This window comes from Typopeltis vanoorti, chromosome 15 (genome assembly GCF_054136105.1).
Source record: "Typopeltis vanoorti isolate ZY-2024b chromosome 15, IOZ_Tvanoo_1.0, whole genome shotgun sequence".
Lineage (NCBI taxonomy): Eukaryota > Metazoa > Arthropoda > Arachnida > Uropygi > Thelyphonidae > Typopeltis > Typopeltis vanoorti.
In genome coordinates, this window is record NC_143563.1 from 1,080,011 (window position 1) to 1,103,132 (window position 23,122).

The window sequence follows — 23,122 nt, forward strand, 5'->3', positions numbered from 1 at the left end:
CATGGCCACATGGAGGTGAGTGCATAGGTATCCCTCCAAGAAACTCTGTTTTCTCATTATATAAAACATGATACCAGCCAGAAGAACACACTCAATTAACAGACATATGAGGGTGTGCTGAAAAGTTATGATAACCACCATGAAAGAATTGAGGTACAGTCATGCAACTTACACATTATTCTACATATTCTGCACAAACTGTTATACACTTGTTACAATGCTGCTGCATTATTTACAATCCTCTGAGAAAAAAAGTATTTTCCTTGTTGCACAAAGCAGTCCTTGGCTACAGATATGACTTCATCATCTGTGGTAAATTTTCTTCCTTTCAAGTTTCCTTTCAATTTGGGAAAAGGAAATAGATAGGGATAGGTCTGGCAAATAGGATTGGTGTGGCAGACATTGAAAGCTGAAGCTGTGTATTGTCTATCGTGTTTCATGAGCAATGTGAGCAGATTTGTTGTCCTGCAAAAGCAACATGCCTCTGCTTAGTTTCCCATGTTTCTTCAGTTCTTTCAGATCTGTTGAATAAACTGCTGCTGCTATAACAATTTCATTTTTTATTTGAAGTACTTAGTAAGGATTACACCATCCATATCACAAAAGACAATGGCAAGAACCTTCCCTGTTGTCTCTTTAGGTTCAGAACTTATTTGGCCATGGAGAACCTTGTGTCTCCATTCCCCTGACTGTTGTTTGGTCTCTAGGTCATAGTAATGAAGTCATGTTTCATCAACAATCAAAATACAAGCCAAAAAATTTGCATCTGATTTCTCAAAATGACCTAAAAAAAAATTCCTTGAGATAACAGCACACGTTCTCTCTTTTGGTTGGCATTTAAACATTTGGAGACCCACTTTACTAAAAGCTTCTACACGTTCAGATGTTGGCAAATAATGATCCCAACTCAATCCCTGGATATCCTCAATCTTAGCAATGTTTTTGACTGGTATATGTCAATCGTCAAAATTCATGGCACGCTCTGCATCAATGTTTTCAGGTGTGATCACTGTGGAAAGTCTTCCTGACCTGGGGACATCTGTTGTCTCGGGATGCCCAGTTTCCCATGCTGCTTTTCCTTCAGTTCTTTCAGATCTGTTGAATAAACTGCTGTTGCAACAATTTTATTTTTTAGGTACTTGGTAAGGATTACACCATCCATATCACAAAAGACAATGGCAAGAACCTTCCATGTGTAGCCACCCATCTCACAACTGATGGATATGCTGAGGCACAGTCTCCTGAAGTCTCATACAAAGTTTTGTGAATCTCAGTTACGGACTTTTCTTGCAGCATGAAAGACTTGATGGCCCGCACTTCAGTGTCTTCGAATTTCTTCAAAACTTCTGACATGCCTTCTAATATATCTTAAAAGAAAAAGAACAAATTATTACAATTTGATGAAACATGGGGATAAAGGGTTTTAAGATATGGTCTTTCTTGTGGTTATATCAGTTGCTTTAATATCATTTTTGTGCTAGGTGTTTATGAGAACTTTTCACTCCCCCTCGTAATATACTCATAGCCTTAATTGCAAATAACTTATTAGGGAATCAAGACTTCTATTTCAGTAAAAAGTTGTGTTCTGAGTGATTAGTATTAGTTATTCAATAATGTAGACTCACTAGATGAACTTTATATACTACAATTAAACAAATAATTAAATTATGGTGCTACTATTCATAATCAACAACCAGCTGTCAAAGTTTACAAAGAAGATAACATGTTTTTACTAGCTGATATAAGTTTTATGAAATATACACCATATTTATTGCAAGCACATTTGATTTATATTATTTCTAAATATTAGGAATATTAAATATTAGGAATATATTAGGAATATTAGGAATATACCTTTTATTAGGAATATTAAATCTTTTATTAGAAATTCCAGCAAGCCTGAAATTTCAAGGGCTCTTTCTTTATAATAAATCAAAAACGAATTTAAACAGAAGCAATTTACATTCTTTAAGTCACGATAAAGGAATATTACAACATACTTCTTTATGATAGCATAGAGGAATATGCTGTCATCATTTAAATTTAGAAATTCATCAAGAGGCCTATGTTTTGAATAGATAAATTGAACTGTATATCCTAAAAATTAAAGATCAACTGAAGTCTTATAGTAGTTATAACAGGTTAACTTTAAATAAATGTAATAAAAGGACCAAAATGAAAAATAGAAATTAAAAATTCTAGTATACAGTTCATTCTAAATTTCTCTCTCATTTATTATTTGACATCTGATGATTAACTACAAAATGGGCCAGCACACTGTACTGGGATCCCTTAATAGTTTCATCTTTTACACTTTTTTTTAGCCTCATCAATTTCCTGATATATATATATATATATATATACCCTCCAGGGAGGGGGGTTCAGGTTACTACAACTGCACTACATGATTAAGTTTACATTACTATTAATCTCCTATCCACAATTTTCCTACAAATAAGTCTATTACTTGTAAGCACTCCTATATTGTCATATCTAATATTTCATTCTTTTAAGGCAGTTCTAACTCTTCCTCTGGGTCTCTTTCCTGCCATTTTGGCAACAAACATCTGTTTTACTAACCTTTCCTCACCCATTCCATTTAAGTGGCCATACCACTTTAGATTAGGCTTTACTAACACGATCTTGAATGCTAATAATGTCAAATTTTCTAATATCTTCATTTTTAATGATTCTACCACTGATGCCATTGATTCACACCCATAATTTTCTCAGAACCCTCATATCTGTGGTCTCCAGTCTTTGATCAAGTGTTTTATTCCTAACCCAACTCTCAGATCCATAAGTTAAAATTGGTTTGAACACTGTCTTGTATATAGCTAGTTTGGTGTTTTGGCTAATTTCTCTCTTATTCCATATAAATTTATTCAGCTAGCTACCCACCATACCGGCTTTGCTTATTCAATTGTCTATTTCCAAGATTTAACCTGCCATCTTCACTAAACACTGTGCATAAATAGCTGAAATATTTTACTTGTTCTATAGGATCACCATTCAGAATGTAGCTGAAGTTTTCTATGTTCCTGCCTATTTTCTTAGTTTTGGTCTTTATATTGCTGATTTTCATGCCCAATTTGTTACACTGTTATTCAATTTAGAGAATTCTGGATACTTGCTCTAGATGTGTTTAGGAGTACAACATCATCTGCATAAAGCAAAGAGCTAAGTTTGATATTTGCAATTTTAATATCAAGTCTAATGCCAGTTTCTTTCATAATGTGATCCATATAGATGATGAATAAGAGTGGAGATAATGCACATGTGCATTTGTCTTACCCCTGATTTTACATCAAACCATCTTTCTATATTTCCTTCAATTCTAACTGCTGGCTGACAACTTAAATACAAACTGTGGATTGCTCTGTATAATGTTCCATTGACCCCATATAATTGTAATGTTTTGAAAAGCTTTGCTCTGGGCACCATGTCGTATGCTTTTACCAGATATACAAAACTTAAGTACAGCTCCTTGTCATATTCTCATGATTTCTCAACTAATTGTCTTAAAGTGAAAACCTGATCTTGACAACCTCTATTTGGCCTGAATTCTGCTTATTATTCCCCAAGTTTCTTTTCCACAATCTTTCTCAACCTCTTTTCAAGTATGCTTGCATAAATCTTGCTTGGAACACTCAGTAGAGAAATTCCTCTGTAATTCTCACATTCAGCTTTATCCCCTTTTTTAATAGATGGGTACTATATTATTATACTATATACTGAATTGTTCCGTGTAGCCACTGCAAAACTTTTATACCTCCACACTTAAGCATTTTTGGTCAAATATCTACTCCAGCTGCCTTTCCACATTTCAAGTTTTTTATGGCTTTTTCTACCTCAAGTATTGATATGTACTTCTCTTTGAATTCCTCTTGAAAATTTTCTAGTATGGTTCTGTCACTGCTTGGTTTGTTTTAGTCTTTCAAAGTAATTACTCCACACACGTATGATATTCTTATCTTCACATCATCTTTATCATCTTTGATTTCTTTTATATCACTCTTCCTTCTATTTCTAAGCATCTTCAATAGCCTCCAGAACATTTTGCCACCTTCCTGATATTTATTTTCCATACTCTTACCAAAGTCTTCCCATGCCTTTTGTTTAGATACTTTTACACATAGCTTAACTCACATTTTTCTCTGTATTCTTTTAGGGCATCTGTTGACTTATTTGCTAGAAACGTTTGGTATGCTTTCTTCTTTCCCAGACTTCTTCTTTAACTTCATTTGTCTATTATGGTGTTATGATTTTTCTTTCCTTGTATACAACTTCACCACATACCTCCCTTGCTGAATCAATCAATGTCTTCTTCAGAGTTTGCCACTGAGACTCCAAGATTTGGTTCTTGTTTTCAAACTGCTGCAAATTTTCTTCAAATTTTTTTTCTACAATTTACCTGTAAAAGCTGCTCAACTTTAATTCTTTTTTAAAACTTTCTTACATATTGTTACATATTGTTCTTTTCAATGTGATATCCATTTTTATCCTGCTTAGTGCAAAGTAATGATCACTTCCAATTTTGAATCCTCTGTACACTCTTGTATCCTGAACCAGCTTTATGATATACAAACAATGACATAGTCAATGAGACTTTTATTTCTTGTGTTTTTTCACTATGTGAACTTATGCGCATCATTATGTTGAAATATGGTGTTAGTAATGACTAGCCTGTGTCCTGAGAAAAAGTCCAGCAAATACCTAACATTATTATTAGCTTTGCCCTTTTCTCCAAAATGTTCCTATATGCCTGCTGAGATTCATTTCTTACTCTGCTGTTCAGGTCTCCAAAAACAACTTTTCCATTTACTTTATGTCAGCTGCCTGTTCTAATGATTCAGAAAATTCTAACACTTCTTCCTTAGATGAACCTTCTGTGGGACCATAAGCACAAATAAGTTTCATTGTCCATTTCCCCATTTTGAAGTTTGCCCACATAACTCTACTTGAAACTATTTTCCAATCCAGAAATTTATCTTCATGTTCGGTGTTGAATGATATTGCTATTCCTTCCTTTCCTTGATCATTATTGACTTAAAATAGCATCCTGTACTTATTATTTAGTAATATCTCACCTGTTTTTGTCTTCTTTGTCTCAGTAATGCCAATTATGTCCATGTGGTACTTTTCCAATTCTTCTGCAAGTTCGATTTCCTTTCCATTAATACTCCTTATACTGATAGCTCCCATCTTCAGTTCTTCTAGTGATGGGTTTATTCTTCTTCTAAATGGAACTTGTTCCAGTAGTCGACTTTTCACTGTTTCCATGACAAAAACAGCAGAGGCCTTGTTTAACTAGGCAATGCTCCAGCAGCATGAAATCTCATCATGTTGTACCATCATATGCATTTGTGGTTTAAGCCAATAAAAAGTATAATTTGTTTGGCTAAGTCACAAATTGCCAGCCCATCCTCATTCATTCAGTATTCAGTAGATACCTATGAATGGAGCACACAACATGAAGGTGAGGAATGGACATTAGGTCAGAAGCCCCAGTCGGTTCTCCACATTCCTGAAAGGCAATGTGAAGGTCTCCTCCCAGTTATTTGGTTTTGACCCTTAAGCAATCCCATTTTTTTTAACAATGTTTTTAAAATGTGTCAACAGCTAATATATTATTTATACTTCCATTTTTCTTCTTTCAACTAGCTTTCACTTGGTCCCTTTGTTCATTTAAAGTTGCATTATAACAACTACTATATGACTAAGGTTCGAAAATTTTTGTGATACAGTAAATGGTAAATATCTTGCTATCAGATGACAGGCTGGGTGTACCTTATCACAGATGAATAATTAATTTCCGATTTATTTATCAATTTATTAGCTTTTGTTGATGCTTTGGGCAAATTTTTATCCTGCATAACTACCAGTGTTGATAAATATGTTAACTAAGAATATATTAATGTGTTTTATGTCTGTGAAGAAAAATTTCATACATTTTAGAAGTGAAACAAGATGACTACTCTACAATATACTATTCTAAATTTTTATGAACATTTTTAATTTTAAAAAATAATTCAGTTAAAATATGATAACCTACCCAATCACAGCATGGCTCTCCATCTACTTTGGCAGAAATGCTCTGAAATATCTCTTTGATATGAGGCCTAAATGAAGAAAAGTGTCAAGTGATTAATTTTTATAGATAATAACATATATTATTTATAATCTTACACAGTATTTACATATGTAAAATATGTAAATACTGTGTAAAATTATTTACACACTTACTGTAAGATTATTAGCACACTTACTGTTTCAGTAAAAAATTCTGAGAACATTCGTTTTTGATAAATATCCATGATTAGAGTGATTTTTCCCAATGCTGCACTCCATGTTTTTTTTTCTCTTTCTTCAGGTGGTGTTTTTGCTGATATCCTCAAAGCTTGTGCTAAGTTTATCTGAGGAAGATATTGAGAAGCCTGGTGTCAGTTTACATGTGCGTGCGTATGTGTGTATTTTATTTTTTTCTGATTTTAGCACGTAGAAGAGAGCACACACACACACACACAAGCAAACATTAACCATTGTGAAGAGGTAGCTGGACAGGGTGTGTTTGTGTCCTTACTTATACTGGTCCTTGAGAAGTCCCCTCCCCTGCCGAATAATTTCTCTCTAATTTTCCATCTTGCTTTAATATCTATAATTGCTATATTATTACAAATAATATTATTAGTAATTACTTAAATTAAGGGGATATTAAATCCCACATAGTTTTAAAACCGAATAAGAAACTCAAAGATTGGAATCAGAGAGTTTCTTGCCGAATGTAGTAAACTATAAAGTATCGGCGACACTAGCGTTAGCAAATGCAAGTGATCCTAGTACGTAGTACAATACCAGGGCAACTCGTTGCAAAGGTGGAGAAGTTCAGATCGCTATTCTTAGGTATTTTCCTCGCAGAGTATATAAGTTCTTTTCGCTATACACTTTGGTATTATTAGGTCTAGCTACTCACTGATGAAGCCTCAAAAAAGGCTGAAGCCAGTCTGGGTAGTGACCTCCCTCCATAATGTAATAACAGCATACATTTCCTAGGAAATGTGTTTTTACATTATGGAAAATACCTAAGAATAGCGATCTGAACTTCTCCACCTTTGCAACGAGTTGCCCTGTTATTGTACTACGTACTAGGATCACTTGCATTTGCTAACGCTAGTGTCGCCGATACTTTATAGTTTACTATATTTGGCAAGAAACTCTCTGATTCCAATCTTTGAGTTTCTTATTCGGTTTTAAAACTATGTGGGATTTAATATCCCCTTAATTTAAGTAATGTTTTCATTGCCGAAATGAAGCTTATTAGCTCTTTATATTTAAGTTAATTATTAGTAATAATATTATCTTTAATAATATTATTATTAAAGACTCAGAGGAGACTCAAGCTAATCATTATTTATCACACAATAGTGACCATATCTTTTAATAAACTCATTCACTGAAAAAGTACTCATGACCTGTGACAACTAATTCAGCTCATCACTAAGCAAAAAAAATCTAGTTCTCATGTGGGCCTTGCTAAGCACAGCCTTACACAACTTCCATGTGATGATCTTTTGTTTTCTCTCATTTCTCATGTACCGGAAACTTTCTTCTGTAACTATCCTAAAAAATTTCTTTAGTAACTTAGTCTATCAATATCTTCACTTTTCCACCCATCAATCAAATTTTAAAACCCACAAACCTCCATTCTGTCCTCATAAGAAGCATTCCAACCTGTGAACATTTGTCGCTTACCTCAGTTTTTACCACCACTTCCTCATCCAAAAGTATCCAGATGATCACAATAGTCACCAAGGATATGATGAACTTATTTCTCATTTTTGATGTGTTACATATCAAAACTTATATAACCACAGATATGCTTGCATTATTTATTGATATTGGTTTTATGGAGATTTAAAACCTGAGAAATTACATTCAGCACTCATTCCCATCGTCACACTCAATCCTATCAAGAGTACTTAATCATATGCTCACCTACATCTTAATGGTCCTGGTTTTCCTGATTTTCCATTTCCATAACTCATTTGCAGTACCTTTTAATACCATGACAACAGATAATTCTTACACTCATTACTCATTTTCATTTCTTCAAGTAACGTTCACATCCTCTCTCTCTCTCTCTCTCCCTCTCTCCCACATTCTATACTTGTCAAACCCAAATCATTCATACCTGGCAAAATTATCAAATTTCAATTTTCCCCTCTTTGCAACCCAACAGTGTCAAAGTGCCAAATCTTCACGCCAAGGAAATATGATTATCATGCTTTCATCAATCATGCTCCTGGAAATATGCATATAATGTAGTCTATTTTCTCCTCACTCACTGTTCTTTCCTTTGTTTTCCCTACTCAAAATCTGCCTAAAATTTACCTAATCTGCACTACTCAAATTTTTCTCCAAATATACAAGTTCATTCTTTGTCCTGTGAAAGACTGTAAAAATGCTGATTCTCTCATTAATACTACCCCAACAATTTTCTAATCTTCTAATACTACTTTCATATTGTCATTCATCCAATTCACAGTCCCAATCATCTGAATTTTGTTCAGTTTCCCTCATTCCTACAACTACATTCCTATTTATATAATGACATTCATCACTATTACCAGAGACCTCCAGGAAGTGAGGGATTGATTGAGAGATGCCACACATCAACCACACCAGTGCTATCATACTTTTTCTTGAATTTATTTACATCACCTAACTAATCTCCCCATTTGAAAGGAAAGTCACTCCAATCATAATAATAATTTTTTATTATTATTGTACAGGTACCTTCATAGAGTCTGAAGCTTCATCACAGGAAAGCCAAACTATTACACAATATCTCCTTGAACCTATTAACAGACAAACAGCTAACAACAGACACTGGCAATCCATTCCATTCATTCACAACTCCAAGTGAAAAGTCTAGTCCTCATGCCCCTACTAAACACACTTTTACTCAACTTCCAGGGATGACCTCTTGTTCTGTTCCCCTTTAGCCAAGTGCTGAAACATTTCCTCTACATCAATTCTATAACACCCTTTAGGTAACATGAACACTTCTACCATATCCCCTATGTTTTGCCTATGAATTTCTGCAGCCCACACAACCTCAATCTATCCTTATAGAGAACACTCCACTGACCCTCACCATCTTGGTTGTTTGCCTGTGAATCCTCTCCACTATTTCCTCATCCTCCAAGAAACCCATGAAACCAAACCTGAGCTTTTACAATGCTCATCACCTTCCTAGCCTGATCACCACCAACTGTCTTGCACCTCCATCACAACATTTTCTTTTCCAACACACTTGATTTCACTGTTCATCCATTTCACTCCTACTATTTACTCACTTAACCCTTGGTATGCAGCTATACATTGCTTGTTTGAGATACTGCCTTGTGAATTTCCGTGTACTGTCAACATCTTTTCTGCTCAGCTAATCTACCCAACATACCGATGCTGACTACAGGGTTTCCCATAATCAAGCACTTTATACTTCCACACATATCCATATTTGGCAATAACCTTTTCTTGTTTCACCATTTCCCAAACAGCTACCTCATGATCACTCTCACCAACTGGCAGCAGTGTCAACACCTCATTAGCAACTATATCGTGTGAAGTTATTGCCAAATCCAAAGCATTAAAGCCTCTAGTTGCTTCAAACACATGCTGCTTGAGATATTTATCTCTCAGAAATTCAAGAAACTCACTATCTTAGTTCCCATACACTATCTTCACACATCTTCCACATCTTCAACCTCCTTCCATTCTATATTCCTGTAATAAAAGTCTCCCATCAGGATCAGCTTCATTTTTACATGCCCAGCCAATTTGCCTAAACATTTCACAATCAATATTCTCTACATTCCCTGGCCTATAACAGCATCATATCAGATATACTAGCCTGTTAATTTCAACTTCACACTGCACAGATTGTGACTCTATATGGTGTTGCACAGTTCCTCTCCACAGTTGACAAAGTGTTGACACAGTTTGTCAACTGTGCCAACACTTTGTGGACACAGTTCCTCTGCAATCATTAACAGCACTCTCTCCTCCTCTTTTCACATTACTACCCTACCAGAAAATTACATATCCTTACATTTCTATTCCCGACATCACATCCTCCTCAGACAACCAAGTTTCACTTGTTTCAATTATCTTTGGGCATACTTACTTAATCAATGCAACAAATTGAGCTCTCTTGTTTCAAATACTCCTTACATTTGTGTGCAAACATAACAATCCCTGAGTCTTTAAGGTCATTCTGCAAGGACCATCATTCTCTATTCTAGCTGCTATACCACACCTCCCTCTTCGGTCCAACCACTCCAGTTTCCCTGATCCTGAATCTGATTTCCATTCCTACCTGTCTCATCCTCACCAGTTTTATGAATTTCATCACCCTGTGCTGCAGCAACCACATCTTTAACCTTGTAGCCATCTTCCTCCTGTCATACAATCCATTTAGTTGTTCTATCCTGCTTCACAAGTAGACTCTGATCATTTACTACACATTAACTTCTTGACTCCATGCCTTCTCAGAAAACACTTTCTAAATGCCCACAAGCCCATTCAAATGTAATCCAACTTGCCTTCAAATTCACTCCATATATTTACAAACAACCTCTTTTACCACACACAACTCAGTCATCTTACTATTCATTATCTCTGATCTCTTTCTCAATTCACTATTGTGATATCTGGGCAAGATGTTAACGACTTTTCCAACAGCACTATTATCCTTTACCTGCCACAACAACTTCCTCAAGTCTCTACTAACATTCTTTTTCCCCCCAACTAAGTCATTTGTGCCCACACTACCACTAATTTTGATACCTGTTCTTTCTTCTTTCTGCAATGCATCAGAAGTTATTTGTTTCATTGTACACCAGGAAAGCATGTTTTGTGCACTTTATTAACCATCACACCTCTAATGATCGAGTCCTTACAATGATATATGACTATCCTTTGACTCTTTCTTTGTAATACTTCCTCCTCCTCATTCTCATCAGCCAATCTCTTCTTTAGATGCTTAATATCTTCTTCCAGATGTTTCATTTCACAAACTCTAGCCTAAACTCTTCTACTACAGTTCTGACTCTTCTATTTCTAAATGCTCTAAGCCAGTGGTGGCGAACCTTCTATGTGCATGTGCCAAAAATTTACAAATCACGTTGCTTACATACCAGGCAGTTTTTAATAGAGGAAAAATTAATAGAAACTTAATTTATAAATTTATAATATATATATAATATTTTATAAATATATTTTATTTATAATATTTATTTATATATAAATTTATAATATTATTCAGTGTAAAACTGATTATTGTGTTATTAAATTGATTTTAATGATGTTGGTTTGAAAAGAAACGGTAGTGAGAAAAATATTTATGCTTTGTAACTAACCATACAAGTCAGTTGAGCAGGGAAAGCAGCAGCAGGATGCCAACTCGTCGGCGAAATGCTTATTGTATTTACTCGAATATAACTTGCCCTCACGTATAACTTGCACCCCTGATTTTACTTTATGAAAAAACACAAAGTTTTTGCAATCCCCAAAGATGTCTCTGTGATGGAAATGAAATATTGGAAGTATTAAAATTAGTTTTAATCCTTTCTCAGTGCTGTTAATATTCCATTAAACCTCTAGCATAAATTCTTCACAGCACTTAAGCCTCAACACACATACCTTGTTTCATGGTAGCAGTGTACCTTCTAACTGGACTCAGCCCCTGCACACAAGGCAAGGTTCAGACGACAGTAGTTGCAAGCGAATGTGCCTGACCACATATCACCATCTGATTGGCCATCTGGAAGAAGTCCCAATCTGAATGCATTGGACTTTAGATTGTGGTCAGAGCTTGAGAGAGTTCCCTGCAAGAAATGACATCCCAGCATCACCAGCCTGAAGATGGATTTGTAGCGAGCAGCAACAGCATTTCCGTTGGATGTCGTGTGCAACCAAAAATATGTGGTCTCACAGAATTCAAGCTTGTGTGAAGGCAAAGGGGGACATTTTAAACATTGAGTGCATGCTGCCATCTGCACATTATACACATGTGGTTTGTATATGCTGAACGCTGTATATGATTTACTGATAGATTAAAGTTTTATGTGCTGTTCGAGTTGTAACAGTATTTATGGCTAGGTGTGCTCATGATTTAATTTTTAATGGTATTAACAACACCAAACAATTTAAAAGATGCTTTATGAACTGCTTATGTTTCACTGAATTTCAGAGAAATCAGCATAATCAGAGCACAACACACTTGTACACATGACAGTGAGTAAGTGAGGCAATACAAATGCAATGGACAAAAGATCTAGAGTCCTATTTTGGCACCCTAATGTTGTAAAAAAACCCTAATGTTGTGGGAGTTGCTCTTAGAATGACAGTCTCCCAAATTTTTGGCAAATTAATGCAACCGTATTTATCCAGGTTAGGAGAATTCTTCAAAGCCATTGCTGACTCAAAAAATAATCTTTCAGATCTGTAATGACTCCTAAATAGCATGTTCATTTTCTTTCATCCAATCCTGTGTGAAGGAGTGTCCAAAGCATGATCTGCCAGTCCTGATTTGCCATAGTAATAGTAGCAAATGTATTTTTTATGTTCTTCCAGGAAGATGTTAACTGATCTTCCTGTTTGTCCACAGTAGGCCAAGTCACAGGGAACTTCATACACTCCTGGGTGTACTAAAGGGTGAAGTTTATCCTTAAGTGAATGGATCAAAGTTGATAGTTTGACACAAGGTTTGAAAGTGAAGTGAAGACCATGTTTCTTCAGTACTTCGGCTATCTTTTCTGATGCACCTCTGAGGAATAGAGATGGTCATGTTGTGTTCTTGTGTATTAGGGGAGGGAGGAGTAATTGGGAATGTGTAGTATTTTATTTAATTTGTAGGAATTATAGCCGTTGGCTAAGAACTTATGGTGCAGATATTTGAGTTCTGTGGTCAGAGCTGTATCATTAGAACAAATGGCTCTGGCTCTGTGTTGTAAGTGTTTTTAAAATGTCATACTTTTGGATGGGATGATGATGTGATTGCTTATGTAGGTATTTTCCTATGTGTATTGACTTTCTGTAAATGGAAAAAGATAGTGATCCATCTGAAAGGCAGGTGACTAATGTGTCAAGAAATAGTAAACAGTTATTAGATTCTTTTTCTACTGTGAAGTGGATTTGGGGTGTTGACTGTTTAGGTAGGTGACAAATGCATCCAAAGTGTCTTGTCCATGTGGCCAAATGGCAAACACATCATCTACATAATGTAACCATACTAGTGGCTTGTATGTAACTATAATAAATACTTTGTTTTCAAAGTGTTCCATGTAAAATTTTACTAAAGGTGGGGGAGAGGGGGGGGAACCCATAGCAGTGCCATTGATCTGTTTGTAGATTTTTCCTCCTCACGTAACCTGCACACACAATAAATATGAATTCAAAAATATCAGAGGGAAATTTAGACTTGATCAAATCAAGAGTGTCTATGAGTAGTGCATTGGTAAATAATGGTTAGTTTTGATGTCACTTTATGTCTGAATTTTTTAGGATATAGTTTTTAACTAGTGTTTTTGAGGACTGAATTTTTTTACAAAAGTAGAGGAGTTGCCAGTAAGGGGAACAAGCGACTTAGCTAACTGTTAGGCCAGTTTATACGTGGGACTATCTATGCTATTGACTATGGGGTGTAGGGGGATATTAGGTTTGTGGATTTTTGGTAATCCATAAATATGGGGTGGTTTAACATGAACTGGTTTTATTTTTTTGATGATTTCTTTGGGCCAGAAGTCACTTCTTTTAGTAATTTTTGGACTTTTTTCCTTTGAGACATAGTGGGGGTCTCAATCTATAATTCGGTACGTGCAACCGTCACATAGGAAATCTTTCATTTTTCTGTTATAATCTTCTTGATCCATGATAACTGTTGCATTTCGTTTATCAACTTTTGTAATAATAATATTTTTATTCTTATATAACTGTTTTAAGGCAGTTATTTCATTACGTGATATATTGCATTTTGGTGGTTTAGCTTGTTTAGAATACTTGCTATATCGAAATGCACATTATTGGCCATTGCCAGTGGGAGATCGTAGATGCCCTGTTCTACCATCATTATGATTTCTAATTTTGGAATTTATTTTGGTGTGATGGCAAAGTTATGTCCTAGACTGAGAGCGTTCTTGGCTTTTTCAGCGAGTATTTCAGATGATAGGTTTATGACCACGCAGTCTCGTTCATATTTTTTTCATATTTCTTCAGGTGTCTGCTTTTAACTTTTGTAAATTTTTATTTTGCTGCAACTTTGGAGATGTGATGTGGGACAGCCAAATTTCAGGATTTAACATGATTAGTTCTTCTTGTAGAGCGGCGATAGAGCTGTTTAACTTACTAAGCTCTCTGCGAATAGCGACAATTTCTTCTCGGAGAAGTGCTAAGCTCGCCCATCGATAAATACGATGTGCTTTTGCTGATTATAACTTTTCTTTAAATTTGAGAAAAGCTAGAATGATATTGCTGTCGCGGCATTGTTTAAGGAAAGCTAACCTGTTAAATTTTCTGAACAATTTCTGTTTCAACTTACTGAACTGTCGTGCTTTGTATACGATATCTTCTCCATATAGAATCATCAATCTAATAGATAAGCTTAGGTGTTGACGGTTATTCATGACTTAATTTTTAACAGTATCAATAACACCAAACAGTTTAATCAAAAGATGTTTTATTAACTGCTTATATTTTGCTGAATTTCAAATCAGCATCATCAGAGCACAACACACTTGTACACTCAACAGTGAGTAAGTGAAACAATACAACTGCAATGGGCAAAACATTTAGTCCTATTTTGGTGCCCTGTAATGTTGTGAAAAAAAAAACATTACAATTGTGAGGAGTTGCTCTTAGGATGACAGTCTCCCACAGCCAAAAATGTGGTAGACTGTCATCCTAAGAGCAACTCCACACAGCTGTAATGTTTTATATATATATATATATATATATAAAAAACATTAGAGTTGGATAAAAATAAGACTAGATCTTTTGTTCATTGTGATTGTATTGTTTCACTTATTCACTGTGGTATATACAAGTGTGATGTACTCAGCATCATCAGAGTACATCACACTTGTGGTATATACAAGTGTGATGTACTCTGATGATGCTGATTGAAATTCAGCAAAATATAAGCAGATAAAACATTTTTTGATTAAATTATTTGTTGTTAATACAGTTACAAATTAAATCATGAATAACCGTCAACACCTAAGCGTATCTGTTAGATATGGCTAGGTGTTAGGTTACAAGAGCTCTGCTAGTTCTAGGAAAGCCACCCTGCATACTAGGTGGTTTTCCTAGAAAACCACCTAGTGTGTGTGATTAGCCATATTTTGTTTTAATCTAAAAATATTCTGGGTAGTAGCAGCTTCAAAAATTATATATATATATATATATATATATATATATATATATATATATATATATATATATGTGTGTGTGTGTGTGTGTTTATATGTTTCTAATAGATGTGTAGTAAGTAGGCTGCTTGCTCAACAATGATTCTGAATTAGGAATTTTTGCATTTTTCTTTGCAGATTTTATCGGTTGTTCAGTTTGTAATCCCAAAAGATGCTACTGATTCCTTTATCTACTTTACTCACAATTATGACTTTTATTCTTGCAGGAGTATTTTGGAGACTATATTTTGTTTCTTCTTCTTATCCATTGGATAACGTATGATAATTGCCTTCACTATCTCAGACATGGTGTTATTGGATGTAGCTGAAGTAAATTGGTGTCGTCTGCATCAGTTTCCTGATATCTACCCTCAAGGGATGTACATAATACTTCGACAATACTACATGATTAAGTTTACATTATTACCAATCTCCTATTAACAATTTTCATTCAAATGTGAGTGTTACTTTTCAGCACTACAATATTGTCATATCTAATGTTTCAGTCTTCTATGGCACTACCAACTGAATCAATCCACTTAGATCTTGGTTATCTGTTTTTCTCTGCCATCTCAGTATCAAACACCTGTTTTACTAATTGTTCCTCAACCATTCTGTTTAAGTTACTATATCACCACAGATTAGATCTGCTCACACGTTCTTGAATGCTAATGCCTTTTTCTAATGTGATTCTGTGATTGATACTATGTGTTCACTGTCCTAATTTTTCTCAGGACTCTTATATCTGTGGTCTCTAGTCTGATCAAGTACTTCGTTTTTAACCTATCCCTAAGATTCATAACTTAAAACTGGTTTGAAAGCTGTTTTGTATGCTGCTAATTTAGTTGTTTGGCTAATTTGTCTCTCATATATAAATTTATTCAGCTTGCTTCCTACAACACCAGCTTTGCTTATTCTGTTGTCTTTTTCCATATGTAATTTTTCTTCATTAAGAATGCATTTGGTTTCTACATTCCTGCCTATTATTATTGTTTTGGTACTTTTATTGTCGATTTTCATGCCAAATTTAATACAACTGTTATTGAATTTAAATACAGAATTGTGTAGACTTGTACTGGATTTGTTTAGGTGTTTCATCATCTGCATAAAGCAAAGTGCTAAGTTTGATATCACTAATTCTAAAATAGGGTTTATTGCCATCTCCTATCAACAATTTGTATCCAAATGCATCTGTTACTTGTCAGCACTACATAATATTCTTATTAAACTACAATATTACAAAATTCACTACAGTATTATTCACTACAATAAGCGGTGCTAGAATCGCATGTGAACGTAGCAGTAGATTTGAGCTGTGCTAAAAAAAAAAGTGTTTAATTAATGTATAGTGTGGCTTTTTTTTTTTTTTTTTTTTTTTTTTGCAAATTGTGCTTTTCAATCTGGATACAAATGTCCTCCAGTAGTTTTGTTGTTTATATTGTTTTTTTGCTACTTGTTTGTTCTTTCTTCTAAAAATACCATCTGTAAAGAAGCACACATCAGCAGCATGGAAAGCTCTTGTACAAAGATAGTTCAAAGATTTTTGAAGATTCATAATTCATTTCAAAGATTCATAGATTTTTTTCTGTACAAAGATTTTTCACAGTGGATGCATTGTGAACACTGCTATATGTGTGCACCGAAAAATGTGAAAGATTTGTGGAGAAAAAAAATATATTTTATACACTTATAAAATATTTTATAGGCGTATAAAATATTCAACTTTTTTTTAATTATTACAATACATACAAGTTAAATTTTGTTTTTACATGAGAGAGCAGCTATGAAGACGTTCATGTGATTGCGGTATTAACAAAAGATCATGCAACCCAAAGACAAAGGCAAGTCAACAGTTGAGTTGAAATGCTAATTCTCTTCAAATGAATTCCATAATATCTGAAACTGTCATAACAACATTCACTACATATTTCTTAGTTTGTACACATTCATGACGGGGTGTCATTTATCATTCTAACAGAACTTCTCATTATTGGTGGGCCCAACTCACACAAAGTTTCAACCCTTGGTTGATTCTGATTTTTAGTGGAACCTATGGCATAGTAATTAAATAATAAAGCAACACGTAAAAACCACAGTGATATCTTTAATTAGGAAAAGGACAGATATTTTTTACTAAAATTAATAGTGCATTTTCAGTGTCTGTAACAGTAATAGGAATGGAATACAAGCAAAACGTTCGGTGGATCACCTATTAAAATACAATTGTTACCGCATGCTAGGAAATAATAGAAATAACAAATTTAATCTATTAAGATAAATGGTTTTTTACATATGAAATTCGAAATTCTTATTTAACAAACACTTATTTAACGTAATTAAAAAATTGGACAATAGTTTTTAGTTAGATGCTTTGTTTCTGTGCAACATATGGTTTTGCTTGAGTCTATACAGCATAGTTTCTGTGGGAGGGGACATGTGATTCATTAGTTAGTGACGTTTTTATTCCACCTGTCTCTAATTGTTCAATTTCCAGGAGATCCCACAGGAGATTCTGTGGGATCTCCTGGAAAAAACTACCATGCTCCATAGTAAATTCAAAAAAGGACTATTCTTTGAATCTGCATTTGCACTCAGGAATCAACCTAATCTAAACAAATACGGTTGCATTAAACTTCCCAAAATTTGGGAAACTTTAATTATCAGAGATCCCTCTTACATCCCAGGCCACCTGCAAATGCCCATAGAGGGCGCACACCACCTAGATAGGACTTTAGTTTTGATTTGTATTGTATTTGTGCGTGTGTGTGTTGGTACAAAAAGTTTTTGTAATCCCCGAAGATGTCTCTGTGACGGAAACGAAATATTGGAAGTATTAAAATTAGTTTTAATCCTTTCTCAGTGCTGTTAATATTCCATTACACCTCTAACATGCATGAAACAAGGTGTTGTTCAGGGTCCATACCACAAATTCCAGCATGGTGTCTTGATACATTTTGGCAGAGGTTTTGACCCTTTCTCACAGAAATTCAACTTGGATACCCACCACCAACAATACATTCCTCCACCCCACACACACACACCAAACCATCACTGACATGAAGTGATGACCTCTCTGAGTCCCAGGTGCTATGGTACTTTACTGCTGGAGAGTCCCTTTGATTTTATCACTCTCTGCCACATAAGTTGTGGTGTTACGAAGTGTCCAGCAGAACTATTACAGGCTCTCACTCCCAGGTCTTCAGTTAGCACACATGACATCGTTCTCTGCAAAACATTCATCTCTCGTGACATCACTTTCTGCTTCTCAAAGGATTACAGTGGAGCCATGCCTTCACAGCATTACAAGCTGTTGTTCCTAACGCAGCATGGATGACCTCCTTTGACTGTTAGATACATGAAGTGTCATGTATCTGACTACAAAAAGTATCTGTTTTGTTATAATGTAAATAGTCTGATATGTAAACATCTTACTGATCCCAAGTGTTTTTAATGTGTTGGAAATAACAGGTGGCTGCATTCCAACCTTGTGAAGTGATATTACAGCTACACAGTTCTCATAACCTCCCCACTGCATGTTAACCCATACAGCTCGATAACTCTCTCTACTAATAAACACACAAATGTTGGCTGCACACACTGCCACTATAATATCACAGAACTGGGCTAGCTCTGTGTGCAGCACTCAAGTGTGCAGAAGTTTTAACAGTATTTATGGTAGGACCATGTATAATGTAACCCTGTTATATAATGTAACATAGAAGACAACACATATAGTCTCTGATTTGATTTGTATTATTTATTCTTATGGCAGAGTACAATTATAGTTCAATGTCCAATGCTGAAAGCCACTCTGGAGCCTTCTTCGGCATTTCATGTATCTCCTGCAGGTCACCATGGAAATGGCGAAGGGGACAGTCACTGACAATATGTTTGATAGTCTACAGGATATGGGTGCAGTCACTGTAAGGGTGATTTGTCATATTCCATTTATGTAGAAGTAGCTACATCTGCCCTGTTCACCCTGATCCTGTTGATAGTTGTCCACATGTCCACAGTCTTCTAAGAAGGATGAAACTGGGCTGGTGGATGCAGGGGTCTTTCACAAGAGAGTCATTTGTTGGCAAGTTCATAGCCCATTGTTGGTTCCACATGTCGTGAGTTGAAGGAACTGGGCCAAAAAAGGCTCTGGTTATGTCCCAAAACGGGTGTCTTGACTTCAGCCAAGTTCTAGGGGAATATATAAGGTTTGAGTGGAGAGGCATCAGGGTGTTATTTGCGATTTTCTCCGGTTCTTTTAGTGAAGCCTGTCTTCTTCGTATATTTGGTGGGAGCAATAGTAGAGGGGGTGGATTTCAGGGTCCCACTAATTGTGAGCATGGTTATGTTCAGTTGGAAGTCAATAATGTTTGTGTATATGCTTCTTTCCCAGACTGGTGCACAGTACTCTGATCCGATGTTCCTAGCATCTTGAACAGTTTGTGCTTTACTTTTACGTAGCTTTTTACTTTTTCTTACTTTTACCCAAAGAATGTGAAGTGACTATGCTAAAATACTGATAACAAATGATTTCTAATTAATTGCCTACCAAATACTAATTAAAAAGTTAATATGAAAAATTAAAAAGTAATACAGGGAAATACATGCAGAATTAATAGATACAATTCAAATATTTTATCAATGTATTTAAAAGAGAAGCATGATGATAGATAATTACAAAGTATCTTTTCATTTATAATACACAGCATTTTCAAAGCAATTCTTTAATTTATATATATATATATATAACTGAAGTTATTAAAAGTATTACCATGCCTCATGTGCTCCACCTGGCATCAAAGAAGGTCCATAACGTGCACCATCTTCTCCTCCACTAACTCCAGTACCAATGTAGTATATGTTTTTTTCACGAAGTTCTTTATATCTCCTCCTTGTATCCATATATTCAGAGTTCCCTCCATCTATGATAATATCTCCAGATTCCAGCAATGGCACTAACTGTTTAATGAAGGCATCCACAGCATCCCCAGCTACAAATTTAAACATGTATTACTTTAATATAAATACAGCAGGCATGCATTTTCTTCAGAGAATATTCATGCAAAGCCAAAAATGTCTTTTCATGTTTAATGACAGAAAAAAAGGAACAGTTCTAATTATTCTTGACCAGAAAAGCTGATGGAACATAACAGACAAGCTGAAAGCCAATAATAAAAAAACTGCATGTAGTGCTGCAATTCCCCCTAAACCACCTGTTATCTATTATTATCATAGGCAGATTTTGATTAATTCTGGAAAAAAAGATCTATGTTAAACTCTTAGTAAAGGATTCAATTTTAGTATAAGACTGCACAATTTGAGCTACTGTTTAAGACAGCTCACAATTAAATGTGATGACTAATATTATATATATATACATATAACTGAATTTTTCTATATTATTATGCAGTAATAATAATAATATAGAAAATGAGAAAGTAATAATATAGAACCAGGAGTCCAAAGACTCATCAAGGGAGGACACCTACTCTTCAATTCTCTGTCTCCATTACTCAAATTCACCACCTACATGACCACCTGCTAGTATTTCCACAGATAGTCACAAACATCCATCCCCCTGGCAGGATTCGAACCCACAGCCTTTTGGCTGGAGAGTGGATATGCTATCTACTCAGCCAACGAGGACGGTGAAACTAAAATATTGTAACTTATTTTGTATACCTATCTATCCTCCTCATGCACCATGGCACATAAGGTTAAGATCTGTGTTTTCCAGGCAATGTCGTCTTTTACAACTAATTCTTCTTTTCTCGAGCTATCTGCAACCAGCTTTCATTCTTTCTCTCTCTCTCTCTCTCTCTCTCTTCCTGTCATTCTCTATCAAGCCTTCTCTTTTTTTTTTTTTTTTTTTTTTTTTTTTTTTTTTTTTTTTTTTTATGAATCCGTGTCAAAGCTGTTCTTGTAAAGTTAAAGACGTCAAGAAATTATATTCTTGGTTTCATCCAAGTGTAAGCAAAGTTTGCGCATGAAGTAACTTCATGACTGGGCTACGATATGGACCTTGCAAGTGGGAAAACTTTGTTTTCTTATCGTTGGATAAAGGATGAAACCAAGAATATTATTTCTTGACATCTTTAACTTATAGTATAACCAAGTGAAAAAACTAAAACTTTCAATAAAAAGCTATTCCTGAAATTTCTCCTCTGTTCATTCTCATACAGGTCCAATTGATTTCCATCTGCATCTTTTTATTTCAGTGATTTTTTTTTTCTCTGTGTTTATATATCATTATATATTATGGCCAAAATATTTGATATTTTATATCAAATATTTTGGTGTGTGTGTGTGTGTGAGTACAAACACTTTGAGAGCTATTAATTTGAATTTCTGCTTCTGTCAATTTCCATGTTGCCAATTCATATAATAACAGACTGACATTGCATGCTAATGAAGACCTTTATTTTGGTTTTATTATAAATCATCCATATATTATTCAATCTTCTGGAAGTAGTATAATCATATCTATACTGTACAGTAAATTAAAAAGCTTCTTGTGAAAATTATATGAGAATCATTTATATTTAATAATTCAAATGAATTTTAGGATTAGAAGTCAAAATAATTTGTAAGAATTCTTACACTAAGTTCAAATTTGAACATATATCTGAAGCTAAAGCCAATCAATAATAAACAGTGATTTCATGAACTTTATAATCCAAGGAAAACCATGCAATAGCGTTCACCAGCTAAACAAGGTCAGCAGTAACCATTTATAAAATATTCTACATGAAGTGATCAGAAAAAGTCCAGCATTGCAAAAATAATTTTGTCTTGTTTTGTGTGTGTCAATTACACTGGTAAAAATCCACAAATTTATTTTTCTAACTTTGTATTGAAAACAGTGCTATATACTATGGTATATAGCACTGTTTTATTATCCCTAACAATATACTGTGCTATCTAACTCCAAAACTGGGATTCAAGAATTCATTTTCTTTTAAGTTCTCCATGGTGCCAGTTTGCCCTGCAAGGAACATAAAGAGGGGATCTTGAAATCAGGTCAAGAGGTCCAAAGCTTAGTAAATCCAATTAATTTTGCTGATGCCGTATACCTTTAAAGGATACATCTGCAGAGTTAAATTTTGGTACAACAAGGTGTTCTTCCTAAAGTACCTGCACAAAGTCTTGCTTCTCAGCAGAGTAGGCAGCTTTCTCATGATGGAGGGTAGCGAGTTGTCGCCCAGCACCAACAATTGTACATCATAATGGTATACTCATCTCCTCCCCTGACTACAAATTCAGGCTTTCTCAATCAAATGTTAGTCCTATAGTGGGGTTCTACTGCTGTTATCCAATCTTTTGTTCTTCAACCTATTCTTTATAGCCCTCACTGCATTGTGTCTTCTGACACATACTCCATGTGGACGATAACAACATTGAACAGCATGAGCCAAAGTTTCCATGGTCCAACAGCATGCTCTGCAGTTCTTATGATGACAAGAACTGCAAGCTCAAGTCAGCAGAACACTGATTCCTTCCTAATTAAATCTGTATATTCAAATCCAGGTAGGGGTGGCGCTAGTGTCCTTGGTAAATGTGGCGGTCGAGTTCAGCTAGTCTAGAAAACGTGTTTTTAAAGTTAAATATAGTGTGGCTTTTTGTCACAAATTATGCTGCAATTGTGCATCGGTTAG

At 34.9% G+C, this 23,122-nt stretch overlaps 1 protein-coding gene across 2 annotated transcripts in view; it reads right to left on the reverse strand.

Annotated features, from left to right (window-relative positions):
• Positions 1-23,122, reverse strand: part of Pgd (phosphogluconate dehydrogenase) — a 246,262-nt gene that overhangs the window by 137,652 nt on the left and 85,488 nt on the right. For both annotated transcript variants that reach the window (XM_090405817.1, XM_090405816.1), the window contains exons 4-5: positions 20,239-20,458; positions 6,056-6,122 (exon numbers count right to left, since the gene is read on the reverse strand). In XM_090405817.1, the coding sequence (XP_090261943.1) occupies positions 6,056-6,122; positions 20,239-20,458 (287 nt within the window). The remainder of the gene's footprint in view (positions 1-6,055; positions 6,123-20,238; positions 20,459-23,122) is intronic.